This window comes from Carassius carassius, chromosome 12 (genome assembly GCF_963082965.1).
Source record: "Carassius carassius chromosome 12, fCarCar2.1, whole genome shotgun sequence".
NCBI lineage: Eukaryota > Metazoa > Chordata > Actinopteri > Cypriniformes > Cyprinidae > Carassius > Carassius carassius.
Window position 1 is genome coordinate 6835170 of NC_081766.1, and position 20679 is coordinate 6855848.

General features: G+C 37.7%; 3 protein-coding genes across 3 annotated transcripts; all 3 read left to right on the top strand.

The window, feature by feature from the left end:
- The first annotated feature begins 746 nt into the window (after window positions 1-746).
- On the top strand, window positions 747-1440 carry LOC132154580 (E3 ubiquitin/ISG15 ligase TRIM25-like). The gene is made up of 2 exons (XM_059563194.1): window positions 747-1169; window positions 1329-1440. The coding sequence occupies exons 1-2, from the start codon at window positions 762-764 to the stop codon at window positions 1350-1352; spliced, it is 432 nt and encodes a 143-aa protein (XP_059419177.1). The 5' UTR covers window positions 747-761; the 3' UTR covers window positions 1353-1440.
- A 628-nt stretch (window positions 1441-2068) lies between these two features.
- Window positions 2069-5865, top strand: LOC132154579 (tripartite motif-containing protein 16-like). The gene is made up of 6 exons (XM_059563193.1): window positions 2069-3385; window positions 3661-3756; window positions 4333-4566; window positions 4637-4796; window positions 4954-5013; window positions 5140-5865. The coding sequence occupies exons 1-6, from the start codon at window positions 2795-2797 to the stop codon at window positions 5673-5675; spliced, it is 1677 nt and encodes a 558-aa protein (XP_059419176.1). The 5' UTR covers window positions 2069-2794; the 3' UTR covers window positions 5676-5865.
- Window positions 5866-7498: 1633 nt separating this feature from the next.
- On the top strand, window positions 7499-20282 carry LOC132154577 (kinesin-1 heavy chain-like). Its single transcript, XM_059563192.1, has 25 exons — window positions 7499-7804; window positions 12596-12683; window positions 12774-12847; window positions 13207-13311; window positions 13410-13458; window positions 13634-13689; window positions 13829-13916; window positions 14054-14178; window positions 14256-14360; window positions 15378-15523; window positions 15715-15863; window positions 16133-16341; window positions 16492-16560; window positions 16654-16860; window positions 16946-17089; window positions 17296-17484; window positions 17617-17734; window positions 17843-17898; window positions 17975-18084; window positions 18260-18361; window positions 18596-18656; window positions 18764-18835; window positions 18994-19098; window positions 19347-19563; window positions 19679-20282. The coding sequence occupies exons 1-25, from the start codon at window positions 7679-7681 to the stop codon at window positions 19852-19854; spliced, it is 2946 nt and encodes a 981-aa protein (XP_059419175.1). The 5' UTR covers window positions 7499-7678; the 3' UTR covers window positions 19855-20282.
- Window positions 20283-20679: the final 397 nt, after the last annotated feature.

Genomic DNA, 20679 nt, shown 5'->3' on the forward strand with positions numbered 1-20679 from the left:
TCAAATTATCAAAACAAGTGGCGTCTATTGAAAGAAAGAAAAAAAACAGTACAGACACAATTTTCGGGGGCTGGTGGGTGAAAAAAAACTAAACGTTTTAAATTATTAAACAATAAATTTATAGTTCAAAATTAAGACAGGAGGTATTTGGACACTGTCCGGCTGTCAGATGTTGGTGGAACATACAGGGGAAATTACATTGTAAATTCATTAAATAAATAAATAAATCACAGTAATTCAGAACATGTAATCAGATTTGTCAGAAATTGGATTTTGGCTCACCCTAATCCAGATACAAACTTTTTCAGAATACCAGATCTGGATTACCAGTGCTAAATGAAACTACATCTCATTGTAGGCTACTATTATATATAAAGAAAGAAAACAATGCAATAAAACAATACAAACATCCATGCATTGGTTTTTGTAAGTAATTTTAAGCATGCAGTAATATATTTTGTAATTTATAGTTAAACCTTTCATAAAACATGAAAATGTTCATGCCAGAAAGTGCAAAGAATCTGAAGGACCAACACAATAATGGAGCTTCTTCTTCACAGACTCTTCAAAACAATCTGAAAGAGCAAAGGTACTCATAAATTTCTTCCTGTTTGGACTTTATTCCATCCAGCACACCTTCACTGTCATAAAATACTAAACTATTTTTTTCCTGCTCAATCTGGTAGTGAAATTCAACTTTTTTTTCGTACTTTTGTGTTTTAACTTTCTGTCAGTAAACTGCTGTGTCTGTGTTCAGTAAAATGGCAGAATCCAGTGTTTCTTTGACTCAGGATGAGTTCAGCTGTCCAATCTGTTTGGATCTACTGAAGGATCCAGTGACTGTACCCTGTGGACACAGTTACTGTATGAGCTGTATTACAGACTGCTGGGATCAGGATGATCAGAAGGGAGTCTACAGCTGCCCTCAGTGCAGACAGACCTTCACCCCAAGACCTGTTTTAGGTAAAAACACCATGCTGGCTGAAGTAGTGGAAAAACTCAAGATGACAAAACTCCAAACTGCTCGTCCTGCTCAGTGTTACTCTGGATCTGGAGATGTGGAGTGTGACGTCTGTACTGGGGACAAAAACAAAGCCATCAAGTCCTGTCTGGTGTGTCTGAACTCTTACTGTCAATATCATCTTGAACAACATGAGATTTCTTCAGAGGTAAGGGAAACAATCTAATGGATGCCACTGGGCGACTGCAGGAGATGATCTGTCCTCAACACGATATTTATTTATTTTTAAGATCAAAGAATCAATATACTATCTGAACTCCTTTATAACTTTCCTCTATCTGAAACTTTATTTGTGTGTTAATCTTAGTTTAATCAGATGAATGAATGTTGATAAAGAAAGACTAGAAAAAAAGATGTGGAAATGTGGAAATATAATCATTGACACCAACAGCAGAAATAATACTTGTAATGTAACTTAATTTACTTACTTGCTTTATAAATAAACAAATTAGAAGCATGAGAAGTGTTGTTGTGTTTGATTTACAGGTTCCTCTTCGTCCTCAAATATGAAATGTCTAAACAATGTTGGTTTCAACAGCAACACTACAGAAAGACATCTACTTAAATGAGCTTCTGTCACTGCATCTCTGGATCTTCTCATTTTGCCTCAACAGGCTTACAGTAAGCCAATGATCATTTATTTTAACCACAGCAAGTTTAACCAATAACAGAAAGGATCAGTCCTGCTCTTTCAGCCTCCGATTAAGAGTACTTACTTAGAGCACAATGGTGACACTTGCCCTGTTCCCTGTGTTAAATTAGGATACTTGACTGTAAACCCACTGGATGCTCACACTCTACCTGGACATGATTTTAGAACCTTTATTTAAATTCAAATATAAGTGTGTGTCACTGCAGTTCCATTCTTCTTCCACAACTGTCACTGGTTCATAATAATTAATAATAATTCCTTACATTTCTATAGTGCTTTTCTAGCCACTCAAAGCGCTTTATATAGTCAGGGGGTATCTCCTTATCCACCACCAGTGTGCAGCATCCACCTGGATGATGCGACGGCAGCCATAGTGCGCCAGAACGCCCACCACACACCAGCTTACTGGTGGAGAGGAGACAGAGTGATGAAGCCAATCAGCGGACATGGGGATTGTTAGGAGGCCATGATGGTCAGAGGCCAATGGGCGAATTTAGCCAGGATGCCGAAGATGCCTTCATGCTACCAAATAACCTGAAGGTTTCAAACTTTCTAATTGACAAAACAGTGACGAGACTTTTATTTTTTAATTTATCATGGACATTGTTTAACAAAGTTATCTCATGACAATCATGGAGCAGTTCTAAAAGCAACAAACTATTTTACATTTATTTATGATTTGCATATTAAATATAATTTTATAAACTGTCATGCAACAGATGTGATAATACTATAAAATGATTAACAGTAGACTCTTTGTAGGGACACTTAGTAAACAGTGGGAGGAAATATTTTAAGGGTCAACATTATTATTTGTGCTCAAATGGCAGCAGAGTGTTAGATTGCAACGTTGCATGAGAGATCAACTATTAACACAAACATACTTTCAACAGAATGCAGGAATAATTTTAATGCGTAAAAGACATTTATCTGCCCAGCTCTCTCTCGCGCGCTTTCCCTCTCTTCCCCCCTCTCTTGGCCACTCCTACTTTCAATTCAGTGAAAGTGAAACTCATCACTACTTCCTTCTTAGTCTGGGTGTGGGATTCAGCAGTTTTGTTGTTGTTGTTGATTTCTGTTTCTAAGATCTAGACTGTCTAAATTATTGTTTTTACAGTAAAATGGCAGAATCCAGTGTTTCTTTGACTCAGGATGAGTTCAGCTGTCCAATCTGTCTGGATCTACTGAAGGATCCAGTGACTATACCCTGTGGACACAGTTACTGTATGAGCTGTATTACAGACTGCTGGGATCAGGATGATCAGAAGGGAGTCTACAGATGCCCTCAGTGCAGACAGACCTTCACCCCAAGACCTGTTTTAGGTAAAAACACCATGCTGGCTGAAGTGCTGGAGAAACTCAAGATGACAAAGCTCCAAACTGCTCGTTCTGCTCAATGTTACTCTGGATCTGGAGATGTGGAGTGTGACATCTGTACTGGGGACAAAAACAAAGCCATCAAGTCTTGTCTGGTTTGTCTGAACTCTTACTGTCAATATCATCTTGAACAACATGAGAATCTCTTCAAAGGTAAGAGACACAATCTAATGGATGCCACTGGACAACTGCAGGAGATGATCTGTCCTCTACATGATAAACTGCTGGAGATTTTCTGTCGTACTGATCAGCAGTGTATATGCTATATGTGTATAATGGATGAACACAAAAACCATGAGACTGTATCAGCTGCAACAGAGAGGACTGAGAAACAGGTATTAATGGTACTCTAATGCAAACATAACAACTGCAGCATGATAAATCTGAAAATATATCATAAAAAGGTTTTGTTTATCATGCACTGGGAATTTGATATATTTAAATAAAATCTAATAACAGTGGTTAATGTATGAAAAGCAGTTAGCAACACTAACAATTAAATTCTTAAATTGATTGTAAGATTAACAAACAAAATAAATACAGACATTTCTAAAAATCTTCAAACTTACTGGTTAACAGACATATGCTGAACAACAAACTTTTCCAACAGAGGCAGATGAATGAGACACAGAGTAAATTCCGCCAGAGAATCCAGGAGAGACAAAAGGAGCTTGAAGAGCTGAAAGAGGCTATAGAGTCTCACAAGGTGAGTTTTGAGCAGAAGAACAGCTGCTGGCTGCTGAAGAGCTGTTTCAGACTCAGTTAGGACTCTCCTCCAGTCAGTCAGTGAGGAGCCAGTGCTGGAGCTCTTTCAGTCCCACTGAAGTCCACTGTGGGGAACAGACTGTGTGAGGTAAGGAAGTCGTTGGGAAGTCGTGGCCTAATGGTTAGAGAGTCGGACTTGCAATTGAAAGGTTGTGAGTTTGAGTCTCGGGCAGGCAGGAATTGTAGGTGGGGGGAGTGCATTTACAGTTCTCTCTCCACCTTCAATACCATGACTTAGGTGTCCTTGAGCAAGGCATCGAACCCCCAACTGCTCCCCGGGCGCCGCAGCATAATTGCTGCCCACTGCTCCGGGTGTGTGTTCACAGTGTGTGTGTGTGTGTGTGTGTGTTCACTGCTCTGTGTGTGTGCACTTCGGATGGGTTAAATGCAGAGCACGAATTCTGAGTATGGGTCACCATACTTGGCTGAATGTCACGTCACTTTTTTTCATGAGGTAGCAGGAAGAGCTGAGTGAATGGACTGATTCTGATGCTTCTCTCTCTGTGTGTCCTGACAGCGCTCTGCACAGACAGCAGTGGAGGACAGTGAGAGGATCTTTACTGAGCTGATCCACTCCATTGAGAGAAGCCGCTCTGAGGTGACACAGCTGATCAGAGATCAGGAAAAGGCTGAAGTGAGTCGAGCTGAAGGACAACTGGAGCAACTGGAGAAGGAGATTGAAGATCTGAGGAGGAGAGACGCTGAGCTGGAGCAGCTTTCACACACAGACAATAACATCCATTTCATCCAGGTAACAGAGATTTTTATTTCTATCAAATGTTTCTGTGTCTTTAGCTGGTGTTTTGTGTCTTTTTGTGTAGAGTTTCCAGTCTCTCTCTGTTCCTCCTGGATCTACAGACTCACCCAAAATTGTTGTCAGTTCTTGTCTCTTTTTTGATGATATTAGTAAATATGTTTCTCACCTGAGAGAGAAACTGGAGCATTTCTGCAGAGAAGAGATGGAAAAGATATCTGATATGGGTAATGCAGGGATCATTTATTTACTCTCAGATATACTGTAGGTCAAGCATCATGCCAGAACATGCATAAATATAAAACGTATATGGGATACATACATACTTTTCTTTAATATTAAACTAATATTCTTCATTCACTCAGTGTCTGTTGGTTTTCATAGTAAAATACATCGAGTTTATATCAATCCCAGAACCAAAGAAAAGGGAGGAGTTTCTACAATGTAAGTTTAAACACACACAAAGGGGAATAAAATAAAAATTTGCACAGAAAAAATGAAAATCATGCCATCTAATATCAGTCACTTCAAGATGATTTAGAAGTAGCTTATGTGATTTATCTCTTTCAGATTATCGACTGTTCACGCTGGATGAAAACACAGCGCATAAATACCTCTGTCTGTCTGAGGGGAACAGAATGACTACTGAAACTAACACAGACCAGTTATATCCTAATCATCCAGACAGATTTGATAGTTTGACTCAGGTGTTGTGTAGAGAGAGTGTGTGTGGACGCTGTTACTGGGAGGTTGAGTGGAGTGGGATAGGAGTGTATATATCAGTGTCATATAAGAACATCAGCAGGAAGGGATGTGGTAATGAATGTGCATTTGGATATAATGATCAGTCCTGGAGTTTATATTGCTTTCCTTCCAATTACTGCAAATACTCATTCTGGCACAACAACGGATGGACTAAAGTCCCTGAAGTGTCCAGTTCCTCTAGTATAGGAGTGTATGTGGATCACAGTGCAGGAACTCTGTCCTTCTACAGCGTCTCTGACACAATGACCCTCATTCACAGAGTCCAGACCACATTCACTCAGCCTCTCTATGCTGGGTTTAGAGTTTATGGATTAGTGAAACTGTGCGACATCACAAAATAGATGATACAAAGTCATATAGTGCAGCATGTGATATTATCCATACAAACACAAGTGAAAGCCTTACCACATTAAGCTAATAATGGTTCTAATGTAAGGGCAAAAGAAAAACAACAATCTTCATTGTAACCAATGATACAAATAATATACTGTCACTAATGTATGCTGTAAATAAAAATATGAGAGAACAAAAGGCCATCATGTCATTTATTTAGGCCATTGCAATCTAAATATATGACAACACAGTTATGAATTAAGAGCCTTGCAGTTAAGATGTTGCTGTTCATTCTGTTTATGAAGCGCTGAATGAAAACAGATGGAAGAGTGATCAACATTAAAACAATTAAGATTTTTTTTTTTTTTTTATATTATCTTTTATTGGAAAAGCATGTGGAATTTCACACATTGTTGGGCACATGAAGTACATTACATTGCTTTACCATTTTTAACTTTTTAACACAAGAACAACAGAACTCAAGTGCGGGTGGCGGGGAAAACAAATTACATCCATACTATTTATGTTGTTCATTTAAACTTTTAAATCATTGTACAATTAGTAAGAAGCAGCAGTGTTTACAGAAATTCAGATCTAACCGGTTTAACATATTCCGTCCACTTGGACCACATCTTATAGAAAGTGTCCCTCTGCACTTTGAGTGAAAAGGACAGTTTTTCCATTATGAAGATCTCGTAAACAATGTTTATCCAGTCCTCAGTTGTTGGTGGTTCTGGTTTAAGCCATCTCCTTGTTAAAGCCTTTTTACTTGCTGCCAATAAGATGTACAGAAGTTTCTTGTCCTTCGAGTCCAGTTTATCCGATGATATATTACTGAGATATAGGGTATCAAAAGCAAATGGAAAAACAAATGCAAAAATATTCTGTATATGCTCATGAATTCTGGACCAATACTGAGAGATAACTTTGCAGTAACAATTAAGATTTTACTTCAATAAACATAAAAAGCAGAGAATGTTTAGCTTTCCCCCCTGTTTATGAGAATTTGCACATTTTAAGAAAAAAGAAATGCAAATAATAATTAAAAAATTTAAAATAAAATTTGCCTGTAAATACCTTAAGTATAAAATTGCAAATTGTAACAAAAACACAGAAAAATTCATAAAAAGGAATTATCAATATGATTTAGTATCATTTTTAATTTAAGGAATTTTAATTTCATTTTTTGGGTGAATTAAGTTATTAGACGGTTATATTTTTTTTTATATATTTTAATAATTTATCATTTTGTCCTCATTGTTCTGTTAATCTCTCTCTCTTGTTGTATTAATGCTCAATAACAACATAAGAACATTGTCAATGAATTACATACAAATACATATAATAAAACAAAGAGAAAAACAAGAATTATAAAACTATGAAAAACAAAAGATGACAAGACAAGGAGTCACAAGAATGCATACACTACCATAATTGATATACAGTACAAACATTATATACAGGAATATAAGCTTTTAAATGTATTTTCTTTAAACATTTCTTCATAATATTTTATAAATCTGATAAGAAAATAAAAAAAATGGGGATAAGATGGAATATTATTTGCAAACTTTTGTTTATGAATAAAGAATTTGACATATAAAGAAATTAACAACGTACTCAAGTGGTCTATTTTAATCATTTTTTTTAATAAAAAATTATATATTTTAGCCTGAAAGAATAAGTAACATTGGCAGAATCGAATATATAGGAGCCAGGGTAGGACAAAAATTGCTTGGATATAAGGCAATCATAAAAGTTAGTGATGTGCAAAAGTCTCTGACGTGAGTCTTCTGTTAATCTCCGTGACGGTGACGAGTGCGAAGTGACGTCATCGAACCGGAGGTTGGGTGATCCTCCAACGCGGCTCTTTCTGTAGTCACACGGGCCAGGAAGAAAAACAACCCAGGCCGGGACTTTGGAGCAAGGCGGTGTCCCCACCCCTCTGGTCGTGTCTGTATACGTGTGTGTGCTCTGGCCGGTGCTCTTGTGATTCGGGAACCGGGGGAAGATGGCGGACCCGGCGGAGTGCACCATTAAAGTTATGTGCCGTTTCAGGCCATTGAATAGCTCGGAGGTGACGAGGGGGGACAAATACATAGCCAAATTTCAAGGAGAGGACAGCATCGTAATCGGGGTAAGTGATATTTTGGGACGGAGTTATTTTGTATCGGTTTTTTTTTGTCTCGATTGATCTCTCGCGAGCGGCTAATGCTAATGACCGCAGTCCAGCAGAACCAGAACTTTTCAAGACCTGATATTCTAAATATTTGACACCGACACCAGTCTCTGCACCCGGTCCGGTGACACTCGAAACTCACCGTTTTACTAGGATATAAATGTTAATTTAGTTCATTTCAATGTCGCTTCCTCATGAGCTTCATGCTAACCTTGTTAGTCAGCCCTGTACATTGAACGCGGAAACAGTTAATTTTACACTTTTAGAACAGCGACAACTTTTTTATTTATTTACTATATGTAGTGGTTCCACATTGTAGGTTTATTTTATTATTTTATACCTTCTAATTGTAAATTTGGCTGTGGATATATGTTGAATGAGAAGGAAACGGTCCGTATTTGTGGGCATTTGTAAATATTGAAGGAAAATCTTTATCAGGAATTTTTTCAAACGTTTTGACATCAAGTACCACCAAATCTGTTTCCATCGCGTAGTTCTCTCTTACTAAAATGTAGCTGTTTTAAATAATAATAAATTCCAATATATGGTGCAAGTGTCCGAAAATGTGTGATTTATAACAGTAAAGACAGTGTTTGGTAAATTAACTGAATTTTATTTGTTGATTTGTTATTACTGTACTAAAATCTAAGCAAATCATTAAAATATTGTCTGGAAACTATTTACTTTTAGTAGATACAATATATGTTTCTATACAATTTTACATAAACATTTTTGAGCAAAATTCTTCTAAATATTATTAATTTTTCACATACTCCTTATGTGACCCATTAATTTTTGTGGGGGATTTTAGTTTGTTTGAAAACTCCTGCTCTTTATAACATCAGCAGTCACATAAAAAAAAATAAAAAAATAAAAAAAAGGGTGTGAATGACAGGTGTAACTGGACATGAGGTTGTAAAATGGAAACAGAAGCTTGGTTAAACTTCTTTTTCTAGCACATATACCCTTTTATTATATAACTAGGCTTCTACTGAACCAGAGACCTAAATGTAACACATTTAAAAGAACCAAGTCGAAATGCTGATGATCCTGGTATGATCCATATGTGCAGAAACTCAAGAGTTGTACTGAGATCTATGTGTATTTGTGGTGGGGAATTATTGAATCATTGTCACTGTGCTTTGATTATCTTTAAACCCAGTTCAAACATGACAGTCTATAAGTCATAAACCTAACTTATCTATGGCATGATGAATGACATTTGAAAACAAACATGTCATGTGGCAAGCTGAATCATACAGGTGACCACCATCCCTTTTAATGTAAATAATAGAGCAGTTATTCTTGTACGCCCTCTTTAATTTCACAGATCTTTTATTATGTTGTTAAGGGTCAGATATTCCTGTCTGCTTACAGTGCGTGTACGTTCCTGAAAGACCGGCTTTGAAACGTATATGTTTGTTTTTGATCAGTGCTAGCTCTCGTAATGGTCCTCTTGTGTGTGTGTGAAGATAACATGAGAGAATGCCCAGGAACTGGAGACTCCTTCAGGCTAATCCACAGTAATTGTAAATAAAAAAGTGAAAATAGTGTGTGTGAGCACTAGAAGGAAGGTGAGATAATGCTTTGGAAATAGAGAGCGCTCCACCCTGCGCAGCCCCTGGGACTCTGTGTGTCTGTGTGAGATGAGAAAATAGTTAGGTAAGAAAGTGCCTCAATTAGAACTCTGGGAAATTGTTCTTTTCTCACAGGAGACTGTAAATAAAAAGAGAGCCGCACTTGATCCAGATCAAGTTGTTAGACTGGTGTTTCTTGCAAACAATATTAAGAAATGAATTAGGATAGGCTATATGCCTTACTCCAGCTACTGTTTAAGTTGTCACGTTATTGTTTGTGCCTGTTCTGAATCGTTTTTTTTTCTATTTTCATTTAGCCTATTGTTGTTGGATATGCATAGTGGCACTTCATATATGTTGATATTCTAAGTTGATAACCTGCTGTTTCAAACATTAAGTAAAATAAAATAATAAATCCAGATAGTCCTGTTTATGACTCACTGTTAATACATTTGTGATTGAATCTCCATTAGGCTACGGTGTTTTTTTTGACCAACGTAGATATTCGAATATATTCGAATACATTGCATGATATTCTATATCCATTCGAATTAGATTTTTCTCAAAAGTGACAGCCCTAGTGTGCAACGGTACTTTTAATAGATAAAGCAGCTTTTATCAAATGCATTAATCATATAAATGTTTTGTTAATAATAATGTTTATTTAATAAATTGTTGCATTATTGTGCATTACAATCAGGTTGCTGTTAAACTGAATGAACACAGGAACATGTATTATTTGAACGTGTTTAGTGGCAGTCACTAGTCTTCCCCCACTGACTCCTAAATTGTCAGTATTCAAAATCTGCACATTTTAGAAACTTGCAGCTACAGCAGAAACATTTTACAGACTGTAAACCAGTAGCATGCTCGTGAAAAGCTGTTAAACATTACATTTCCGCTGTCATTCCCTCTAGACTTTGGTCATCTTAAGACAGTCATTTTATCCCGATCTATCAAATGAGTCCCTTATTTTGCCATACTTTAGCATATTGATTGATGATAATAACTGAACTGTAAGCTTATTCCACAGAGCTTTGCATCTTTGTTTAGGCTAGTCAAAGATTAGCCTTAAACTTTAAACATCAGGTGACAGAATTTATGTAGATCGGTGTGTCATTATGGCTGTTTGTTCAGTATGATGGCAGGAGGAGTGCAATCAGTGCTTATTTGTTTCATTACTGGTCCTGACTGTTCTTTTGCCCCTGAATAAGGGTCTTAAGTCATTTTATGTGTATGTACCTTTGTGATGCATATTTGGTTATATGTGTATAAATTAATCAGAAGTCTCTGATACAGTGTTATATTATAAAAGAATGAATTGTCTTCCCTTCAGCGAAAACTCAATGGAAAAGCTTATAGTTTGCAGCTAAGGAGTTGGCGGCTTTTCTTGGTCACTTTGCACTTTACCAGAAGCTGAATCTGCAGTATTTTGTTGGCAGCACAGAACATTAACCATTAAGATACTGTCATCCTAACTGGAAAATGTAATAAAACATAATTAAATGATCATGCTTGATGCTTTATTTAATAGTTTTTTTTTATTGTTGTCAAAATTATACCTTAAAGCTGCAGTCAGTAACTTTTAGGGTGTAAAAAATGTCCAAAATCAATATTTGCGATTCACAATGGTTAATTTATTATAATGTTTTCTAATTTGAGTGGTTCGGGTAGGTTTTCGCGGGAAATGTGAGCATGGCCCTGTGTCATAATGTCACGTCTGTAAACATAAAGAAGTTGTCCTGGCTACTGGCAACCAGTTTGATGGGAGCATAGTTTGCTTTTGGGGTTAAGAATTTCTTTTTAATAATATTTAAAAGATTAAGATATTTTTAATATTAAGAATTTCTTAATATTAAATTAAAATGATGTGACAATTATAGATTAGACTGTACAGAAATTGAAATCTACATGCTAATACACTCTCTATACTCATAGTCATGCAAAGCTGATGTTGTTGACATTAATAATTTGAGAATAAAGTATAACAATACTAATAATTTGCAGGGTTTGATGTGATATTAGCTAATTGATCGTTAGATTAAATCACATTGGTAGCGCGATTTATTGTAATGCTTTCTTCCTCAGTTGGTCAGAACAAAGCATGGCAGACTTGTTACTTGTTCAGATTACAGTATATGGTGAATATTATTATTTGGGTCATATATTCCTAGACATAGTCTAGAATCTGTGATTAATAAGTACCGTGAATAACCACAACCCATGCATGGAATATAACTCCACAAGGATCTGCAGTTCCAGGTTTTCAAACATAGATAGCGTCAGAGCCAAAACTTATAGACTGCAGCTTTAAGAAATCATTTATTCACATTAAAGTTATACTTGCAGTTGCAATAAAATGTATTATGGGGGTTATGCGCAACAGACTTACGTATTGTGTTAACCTGGTCTCGCCGCTTCCAGTTCAAGATTATTGCATATGCTTCGTTAAATATGAAGCAGTTTTACTCAAGATGCCTTCAAAGTAGATACCAACGATTATCATAACCAATGTCCATCACATGTGCGGAATGATATCTAAAAGTTTTTTATTTTTCTTCTTTTTTTACTAACATTTATATATTTTTATATTTTTTTAATAAAACGTCAACAATAAGAACTGCTATAGCTAGTTTAAATAATTATCTTAAAAGTCCATAAATATCGCTATTTATTACGGCTGTTTGCACGTTCCCTAGCATGTGGAAGATGAGACCTGTTTTCCGGGTTCGGTCAGGTGACGTTCGACATATACCCTATTTCATTTAAGTTTATGTAAACAGCCTTAGCCATAAGATAAATCACATCACAAATAAATTTTCCTTTCATTTGACGTCATTTGTAAGTTCCTTTGGATAAAAGCATCTGCGTAATAAATAAATGTAATCAAATGAACATTGGTATAGACTGACATTCTTAGGAATATTTTAGATATTTTATTTTGGTCCATTCAAGAGTTTTAATCCCAGCAAACCTAAATACCAAGTTTTAGTAATAGTAACTTATTTAATATATTAAATCAATCAATCCAAGTGGTTTATTCTGTAACAATTTAGGCTGTTGCCTGTTTTGTCACAGTAACTTTTGAAATCCTAAAAAAAAATGTTCAATGATCTAATGGCACTTTTCCTAAATGCGCTTAATTTTATATTTATTTGTCTTTTCTCCCCAGGGTAAACCGTACGTGTTTGACAGAGTTTTCCAGTCCAACACGACTCAGGAGCAAGTGTACACGGCCTGCGCTCAACAAATTGTCAAAGGTAAAAGCTGGAAGGTCACTTGATAGACCTCTGAATTAAAGCAAAAGGCAGACCGTGGAATAGGTTTTGAGCGTGATCATGTTCCCACAGATGTACTTGGTGGCTATAACGGAACCATTTTCGCCTATGGTCAGACTTCCTCGGGCAAAACACACACAATGGAGGTGAGCGAGTTGACATCTCTGTGCAAAACACTTTTACATAATCGCATGTAAATATAAATATTTTCCCCATACCTTATGTATAAGATGTCTATTGAGTTAATGTGTCAGTATGTACAGTATTACAGTTTTTGACTGTAGTTTTTGAGAAAATAAATGCAGCTTTGGTAAGCATAGACTGGTTCTGTATATTTTACTAGATATACATATGTAACTAGAATAAATATTTATATTTCGAATACATTTTACTGACCAAACTCTTGAGTTGTAGTGTGAAGTGAACAATGTCATGAAGCAAACAGGTGTCTTTTCACAACGTTTATTCTGCTTTTATGAATGAGATATTTATGGTTGTTTTTTAGGGAAATCTTCATGACACAGATGGAATGGGAATCATTCCCAGAATAGTGCAGGACATCTTTAACTACATCTACTCTATGGATGAAAACCTGGAGTTCCACATTAAAGTAAGACATGACCTACACTCACGAATTGTCTTTCTTATTCTTTAAAAGCTAGACACATTGCTATCTGCTCTTTTGATGGTGTTATTACTTTTTGGCAGGTGTCATATTTTGAGATTTATCTGGATAAGATTCGGGATCTGTTGGATGGTGAGTGTGGTGGCTGTTTGAAGCCTCACATTTGCTAGCCGCTTGATCGGAACATAATTAGAAATGCTTTTAAGATTAATTAAAATTCAAAGGTAGTAGAACTATAAAGCTGCTCTTGTTGTGACGTAATGTCTTTCTCTCTCTCTTTCTCTCTCTCCCTCTCGTTGTCTTGTAGTTTCAAAGACTAATTTATCTGTACATGAAGACAAAAACAGGGTTCCTTATGTCAAGGTGAGTTCCTGAAACCTGATGTCCCATCACTGTGTCACCAATGTTCCAGTGTGTTCCATTAAAAAACAAAGTGGCAGTTACCACTGATCTTTAAAGAATGTAAGTTGTTTATTATAATTGTGTGTCTTCCTGGTTTTAGGGCTGCACTGAGCGATTTGTTTGCAGTCCAGAGGAGGTGATGGACACTATTGACGAGGGCAAATCCAACAGACATGTAGCTGTGACAAGTATGAATGCTCCTTTCCAGAAACCGACTAAACCAGATCCTATGAGGAAACTGTAACATCTGCATCCTGCATTTGAGCTGATGCTTGTAGACAATGTTCTGTGAGTTTATTGTTAATAATGTCTTTGTGTGTTTCAGACATGAATGAACACAGCTCCAGGAGTCACAGTATCTTCCTGATCAATGTGAAGCAGGAGAACACACAGACAGAACAGAAGCTCAGTGGAAAACTCTACCTGGTCGACTTGGCAGGCAGCGAGAAGGTGTGTGTGTGTAATACTTGTCTTGTAGTGCAGAAAAACATGAGCTGAGTGTGTTAAACGTTGGTGTGCTCTCACAGGTCAGTAAAACAGGAGCTGAAGGCGCTGTACTAGATGAAGCCAAAAATATCAACAAGTCTCTGTCATCGCTGGGCAATGTGATATCGGCCTTAGCCGAGGGCTCGGTGAGTCACACACACATACACACAGACGCATATTCTCACACGCATGTCCATTTCAGTTTTGCTCCTCTTTATCGGTATGACGAATAATGCTACTTGTGCATAACCAAAGGACAATATAATGTAACATAATGAATGTATAATTTAAGATAATTTAAAATAATAGAGTATAATTAGTTAATTTTCAGTTTCGGTTGAAACAGGGCTAAATAGGGCTAAAACGGCATCAATTAAAGCAGCAGCATGCACAATATTTTACATAATTTTTTTTTCTTTTATGTATGCAGTCCCCAACAAAATCACCCCACTAACTATGGCTCATTATTTCTTATTATATCTCTACAAGTAACCTGGTGAAAATTCCTGTACTTTCATATCGTAGTATGTTGTAGAGAACAATCAGTGTTATTGCGAATGTTAATGTACTTGTTCATCATTGTGTCAGTGTTTTATACGCAAAAACAACAAAGTGACTAAATGCGCTCTCTAAAGCAGTTTGTCCATGTAGGGCTACTGTACAAACATGATGGTGTCTTTCGTGTAAGGGGACCCGCGGTGTATGTAGATAGAAATAGCTCAATCTTAGGTAATACAATAAGAAAGGTCTTTATACACCTCTGAAAACATAGTTATTTATATTATATTGCATTTCTGTAAATAGACCATTGTAAATATTACACATTGCACCTTTAACAAACACAAGAATTAAAGTACAATTAAAATAATATAAAGAATGGTACTGATGAGACCAGAGCAGGAACATACAGTTCCTCACATGATGGGCACAAACTGTACCATGCTGATAGTACACCGCAGTCCTTGTGTTCGTTCTCCTCAGAGGCACGACCGTTTTCCACACGAAACACCTGATTTGAACAAATGTTGTTTTTTTCCCTCTCAGTTAGGGTCATGGGACTTCATTAATATTTACTACGTCATGGAACTTCATTATAGATTTAAATCTGCTTTATTAATATCTGATCTAATTTTATCCTGAATCTCGCTTTATTTCTTTCTCAGACATACGTTCCATACAGAGACAGTAAAATGACAAGGATCTTGCAGGATTCTCTGGGTGGAAACTGCAGGACCACTATCGTCATCTGCTGTTCTCCTTCCTCATACAACGAGGCCGAGACCAAATCCACCCTTATGTTCGGACAGAGGTGAGGAGACACATTCATGCTTCTCAGCCCTGTCATTTTGTCTGTTCTCATCATTCATAATAAAGGTGTCACTGGTCTCACTTGTTTGTTATGCATTTATGGAAGAATTACTACAACTCTATGTATTTATGTGAAGACTGTGTGAAGAGAAAGACACCAGTTTACAGCTATGATTGGGTTTGTGTTTGCAGAGCCAAGACTATTAAGAACACAGTGTGCTTGAATGTAGAGCTGACAGCAGAGCAATGGAAGAAGAAATATGAGAGAGAGAAAGAACGAAACAAGAGTTTTCGAAACACTATCACATGGCTGGAGAACGAACTCAACCGCTGGAGAAATGGTCAGACACATATTATGATAATTATATATATTATTATAATATTGTGATACAGTTTTGTTCTCAGTGCATTCAAAACGTTGCAATGCTTTCTGAAACCACGTTTGAAATTATCTGTTTTGCATTTTTGCATCTTAAGTGATTGATATGTTTCATTGTACGTCATAACTTCTTCTTTAACATTTTTCAAGGTGCTAAATATTTTAATTAGATTTAAACTTTTGAAAGTACACATCTGCATTTCCTCAGAGTTCTCTGTTGGTGTCCCGCAGGTGAAACGGTACCTGCAGAGGAGCAGTTTGATAAGGAGAAGATGAATGCTGAAGTGTTGGCGCTGGATAACACAATTAACAATGATAAATTTGCATCCACACCAAGCATGCCGCCCGCGCCAGGGATGCTCGGGGCCCGACTCAACGATGTTGAGAAGGAAAAATGTGAGGTTGAACTCACTAAACTTTACAAGCAGCTTGACGACAAGGTACACACATACTCCTACTCTCACAATTTCTTTAATAAATATATTCTCAAAAACACCCTAGTTGCTACAGTCTTAGAATAAAAGCATGGTGACTTTTTTCTTTCTAAAGAAGGAGACTGAACTTGTGTTTTGCGTCTCATCTCTCTCCAGGATGAAGAGATTAATCAGCAGTCTCAGCTGGTGGAGAAGCTCAAGCAACAGATGTTGGACCAGGAAGAGGTTGGTGAACTCTCGGGTGCACATGTGAAATTGGAGTAAAAGTATAAACATTGTATATTCATGCTTGTGTATGTTTTTGTATATGTTTTGCAGTTGCTGGCCTCGTCACGAAGAGACCATGATAACCTGCAGTCAGAGCTGACTCGTTTACAGCTGGAGAACGATGCATCTAAAGAGGAGGTGAAGGAGGTGCTGCAGGCCCTGGAGGAGCTCGCTGTCAACTACGACCAGAAAAGTCAGGAGGTGGAGGACAAAACCAAGGAGTTTGAAGCCCTCAGCGAAGAGCTTGGTCAGAAATCTGTAAGTGCCAGAATGGCTAATTATATACAAGTATTTTGCCTGCTGTGACAATAATGACACTAAATTTGACTTCAAAACATTCCAGAGTATCCTAGCGTCTATAGACTCAGAGCTGCAGAAACTGAAAGAGATGGCCAATCACCAGAAGAAGAGGGTGACTGAGATGATGTCGTCACTGCTCAAAGATCTGACTGAGATTGGCATTGCTGTGGGGAACAATGACATCAAGGTGAGTGACACACATAAAGTGTGTCTATAAAGTGTATTTACAAATATATTAATAGATTTTAACATACATTTAAGCACTTCACCTTTTATTGATTAGCTCCTTTAGAATTTTTAAGAACTGCAACTAATCGATGTGTGTATGAAATGTAAATGCTAAGTCAAAAAAGATTAAATCTGAGTGATAGTGAGAAGTCTCTCTCTCTGCAGCAACATGAAGGCAGTGGTCTTATAGACGAAGAGTTCACTGTAGCCAGACTCTACATCAGTAAGATGAAGTCAGAAGTCAAGTCGATGGTCAAACGTTGCAAGCAGTTGGAAAACACTCAGTCTGAGGGCAACAAAAAGATGGATGAAACTGAGAAGGAGCTTGCAGCATGCCAGTTACTCATCTCCCAGGTACGGTTTTACACTCTTGCCTCCTGAAACTCCGTTATTTCTTACATGGCAAACCCTGCACTATAGTCTACTAAACCATGATGATATGAATAAATAGATATTTGTATCAACAAATGAATATTTATTTTGCAGCATGAGGCGAAAATTAAATCTTTGACGGAGTATCTGCATAATGTGGAGCAGAAGAAGAGACAGATTGAGGAGGAAGTGGACTCTCTCAATGAGGAGCTGGTCAAAATCAGTGCTCAGGGTACACACAGCATCATATTCAAAAACACTGAGCATTTACATACTCCATTTCAAAATAATACAGTAGTTGTTTCTGTTTCCAATGTTTGGTTTGTGTTTGTGGCAACAGAGAAAGTCCATGCAATGGAGAAAGAGAGTGAGATTCAGAGTGCCAATGAGGTGAAGGTAAGAAATGTGTACACACATACATACAAATGGGCCTGTTCAATTTCTGAATGCGAGTGAATGTTTGTGTGTTTAGGATGCGGTTGAGAAGCAGATCCACAGTCACAGGGAAGCCCATCAGAAACAGATCAGCAGCCTGAGAGACGAACTGGAAACCAAAGAGAAACTCATTACAGAGCTACAAGAGTACGATACACACATTTCTGTTGACATAAAGCAGTTTCAGTCAGAAACTGAACTAAAGTGTGTAAATGTACTGGCTGATTCCCATCAAAGTTAAACTTCAGACTTGCAGTTCTTGATTCACAGCAGTATTAATAATAATACACCAGTAGCTAATAATTTCTTTCTTTCTTTCCAGTCTGAATCAGAAGATCTTGTTGGAGCAGGAGCGATTGAGAGTAGAACATGAGAAACTCAAATCCACTGATCAGGAGAAGAGCCGCAAACTACACGAGCTCACGTATGTAATGCACAGTCCAATCATCTCCCTTCTTGTAGCAGCTGAACTGCCAAAACAGTTTATGAATCTCTTTATGAAACCCAAATTTCCCTGGTTTCTGTTGGTCATCTAAAGAGCTGAGCAATTTTGCGTGAGGCATAAATACACACCTGCATATTAAATGTGTAATAAATGTCCATGGATTGCATGTCTTTAGTGATGAGCTGTTTTAATGGATCTGTGTGCACATTACAGTTTGATGCAGGACCGCAGAGAACAGGCCAGACAGGATCTGAAAGGCTTGGAGGAGACTGTGGTGAGTGCACTTCCTCATCTCAGCACTAGAGGGCGACTCAAGGTGACAGTTTTATTCACATCATGCAGTGTGTATTTTCAAATGCTGTTATTTTTCACCTACTTTAGGCCAAAGAGCTGCAGACTCTCCACAACCTCAGGAAATTGTTTGTTCAGGATCTGGCGACTCGTGTGAAGAAGGTAGGAGTCATCTCTATTTTTTTGTCCTGTTCTGTGAATGCAAACTTAATTCAGCCATTTAGGTCAGTATGAAGCCATATGCTTTCTTTCTAAGCAGTTGACTTGGTGGATATTTAAATAAGGGATATTTGTTGGGGTTTTTTGCGGTCTGGGTGTAGAGTGCAGAGATGGACTCAGATGAAACTGGTGGCAGTGCTGCTCAGAAGCAAAAGATCTCTTTCCTGGAGAACAATCTAGAACAACTCACCAAGGTCCACAAGCAGGTAAATCCAAACCAGTTATCTTAAACTTTTTTCCTCTTACTTTATGTTGCCAATTGTAGTGTGTTTAATTAGCATGACAGATTCATATTGCCAAAGCATTTTCATGGAAATAAAACAGTGCAAAATGAAAATTGTTCAAAACAACATGCATAATTTAATTAAAGAATGCTGTGTATTTGACAATGAAACAAAGGTGAATATTAAAAAATACTCTCTCTTACTTACTGGTGTCTTTCTTTGTTCTTTAGCTGGTGCGTGATAATGCTGACCTGCGCTGTGAGCTTCCTAAACTTGAGAAGCGTCTGCGGGCAACGGCGGAGCGTGTGAAGGCTCTAGAGTCAGCTCTCAAAGAGGCCAAAGAGAACTCAGCCCGTGACCGCAAGCGCTACCAGACAGAGGTGGACCGCATTAAAGAGGCAGTGAGAGCCAAAAACATGGCCCGCAGAGGACACTCCGCACAGATAGGTGACTGAACGCTTACACAAACACAGTCACCTTAAATTAAAATTAACACAACAGAAGAAAAAAGGAAAGTACATGATCTTATCTCTCATGTTTTGCCTGTAATTTCTGCTTGTAGCTAAACCCATCAGGCCTGGTCAGCAACCTGTAGCTTCTCCTACACACCCCAACGTGCTGCGTGGAGGCGGTGGCGTGCTCTACCAGAACAGCCAACCTATGCCTATCAGAGGAGGTGGCGCTAAACTAGAGAAAAGGTTTGCACAGTCTTTAGTAAAGAATCTGGCGTTTGTTTGAAGAAAGACCATAAAGGGAGCACAATTGCTGACCCACTTCTAGTGCAACAGTCTAGTTTTTGGAACATTCAGTGTCTAATAGTTACAGTTATTATTATTATCAAGGGCCCCTCATGGGAGTATAAAAATCCTTTGGTTTGTTAAGCACAGCTTTTTTGTATCCTGCATTCTCACTGCCATTTCATTTTGTTTTGTTTAGCTGAAGACGAGTTTTTTCCTCACTACCGAAGATGCAAGAACACACGGAAATCTGTCATTCCATTAATATAATCCCTCCTGCTGGTGCACATGGGAGGACGTCTGAAGGGAAATATTCATGGCTGTACAGTTCCACTCCCCATCTTTGTTTTTTTTTCTTTCCTCCAAAGCAAATTGTTTTAGAAATATTGCACCCTCACACTCGCACTAAACATGATATAAAAAAAGAAATCGAGAAATAAATGCAAGCAAAGTGAAGAGTTGACACAGAAGCCAGTGCAATCAGCTCTAATCAGCCTTCAGCTGCTCTCTGCACACCTGTAACCTCTGATTAAACTACTGCCTGATAACTGTGCAAAAGACCTCGCTCCTGGCTAGACTTCATACGGGTCAGCGTCTAGACTGCAGCAAGCTTGAACAGAAAAACCCCTGAATCTGCAGCGGATCGCCTGTATCACTACAAACTCAGATATTGCTGTTTGAAAGTGCTCTAAACAGATTCAGTTCTGAAACCCAATGGGTTTTACTTTCTGTAGTAACTAATGGTTCTAAAGGGGAAGGTGGAGAGGATTGTAGAAGCATCTCAATGTGAACTTCTGATTGCAAAGGCTAATGTTTCGTTTTTGTT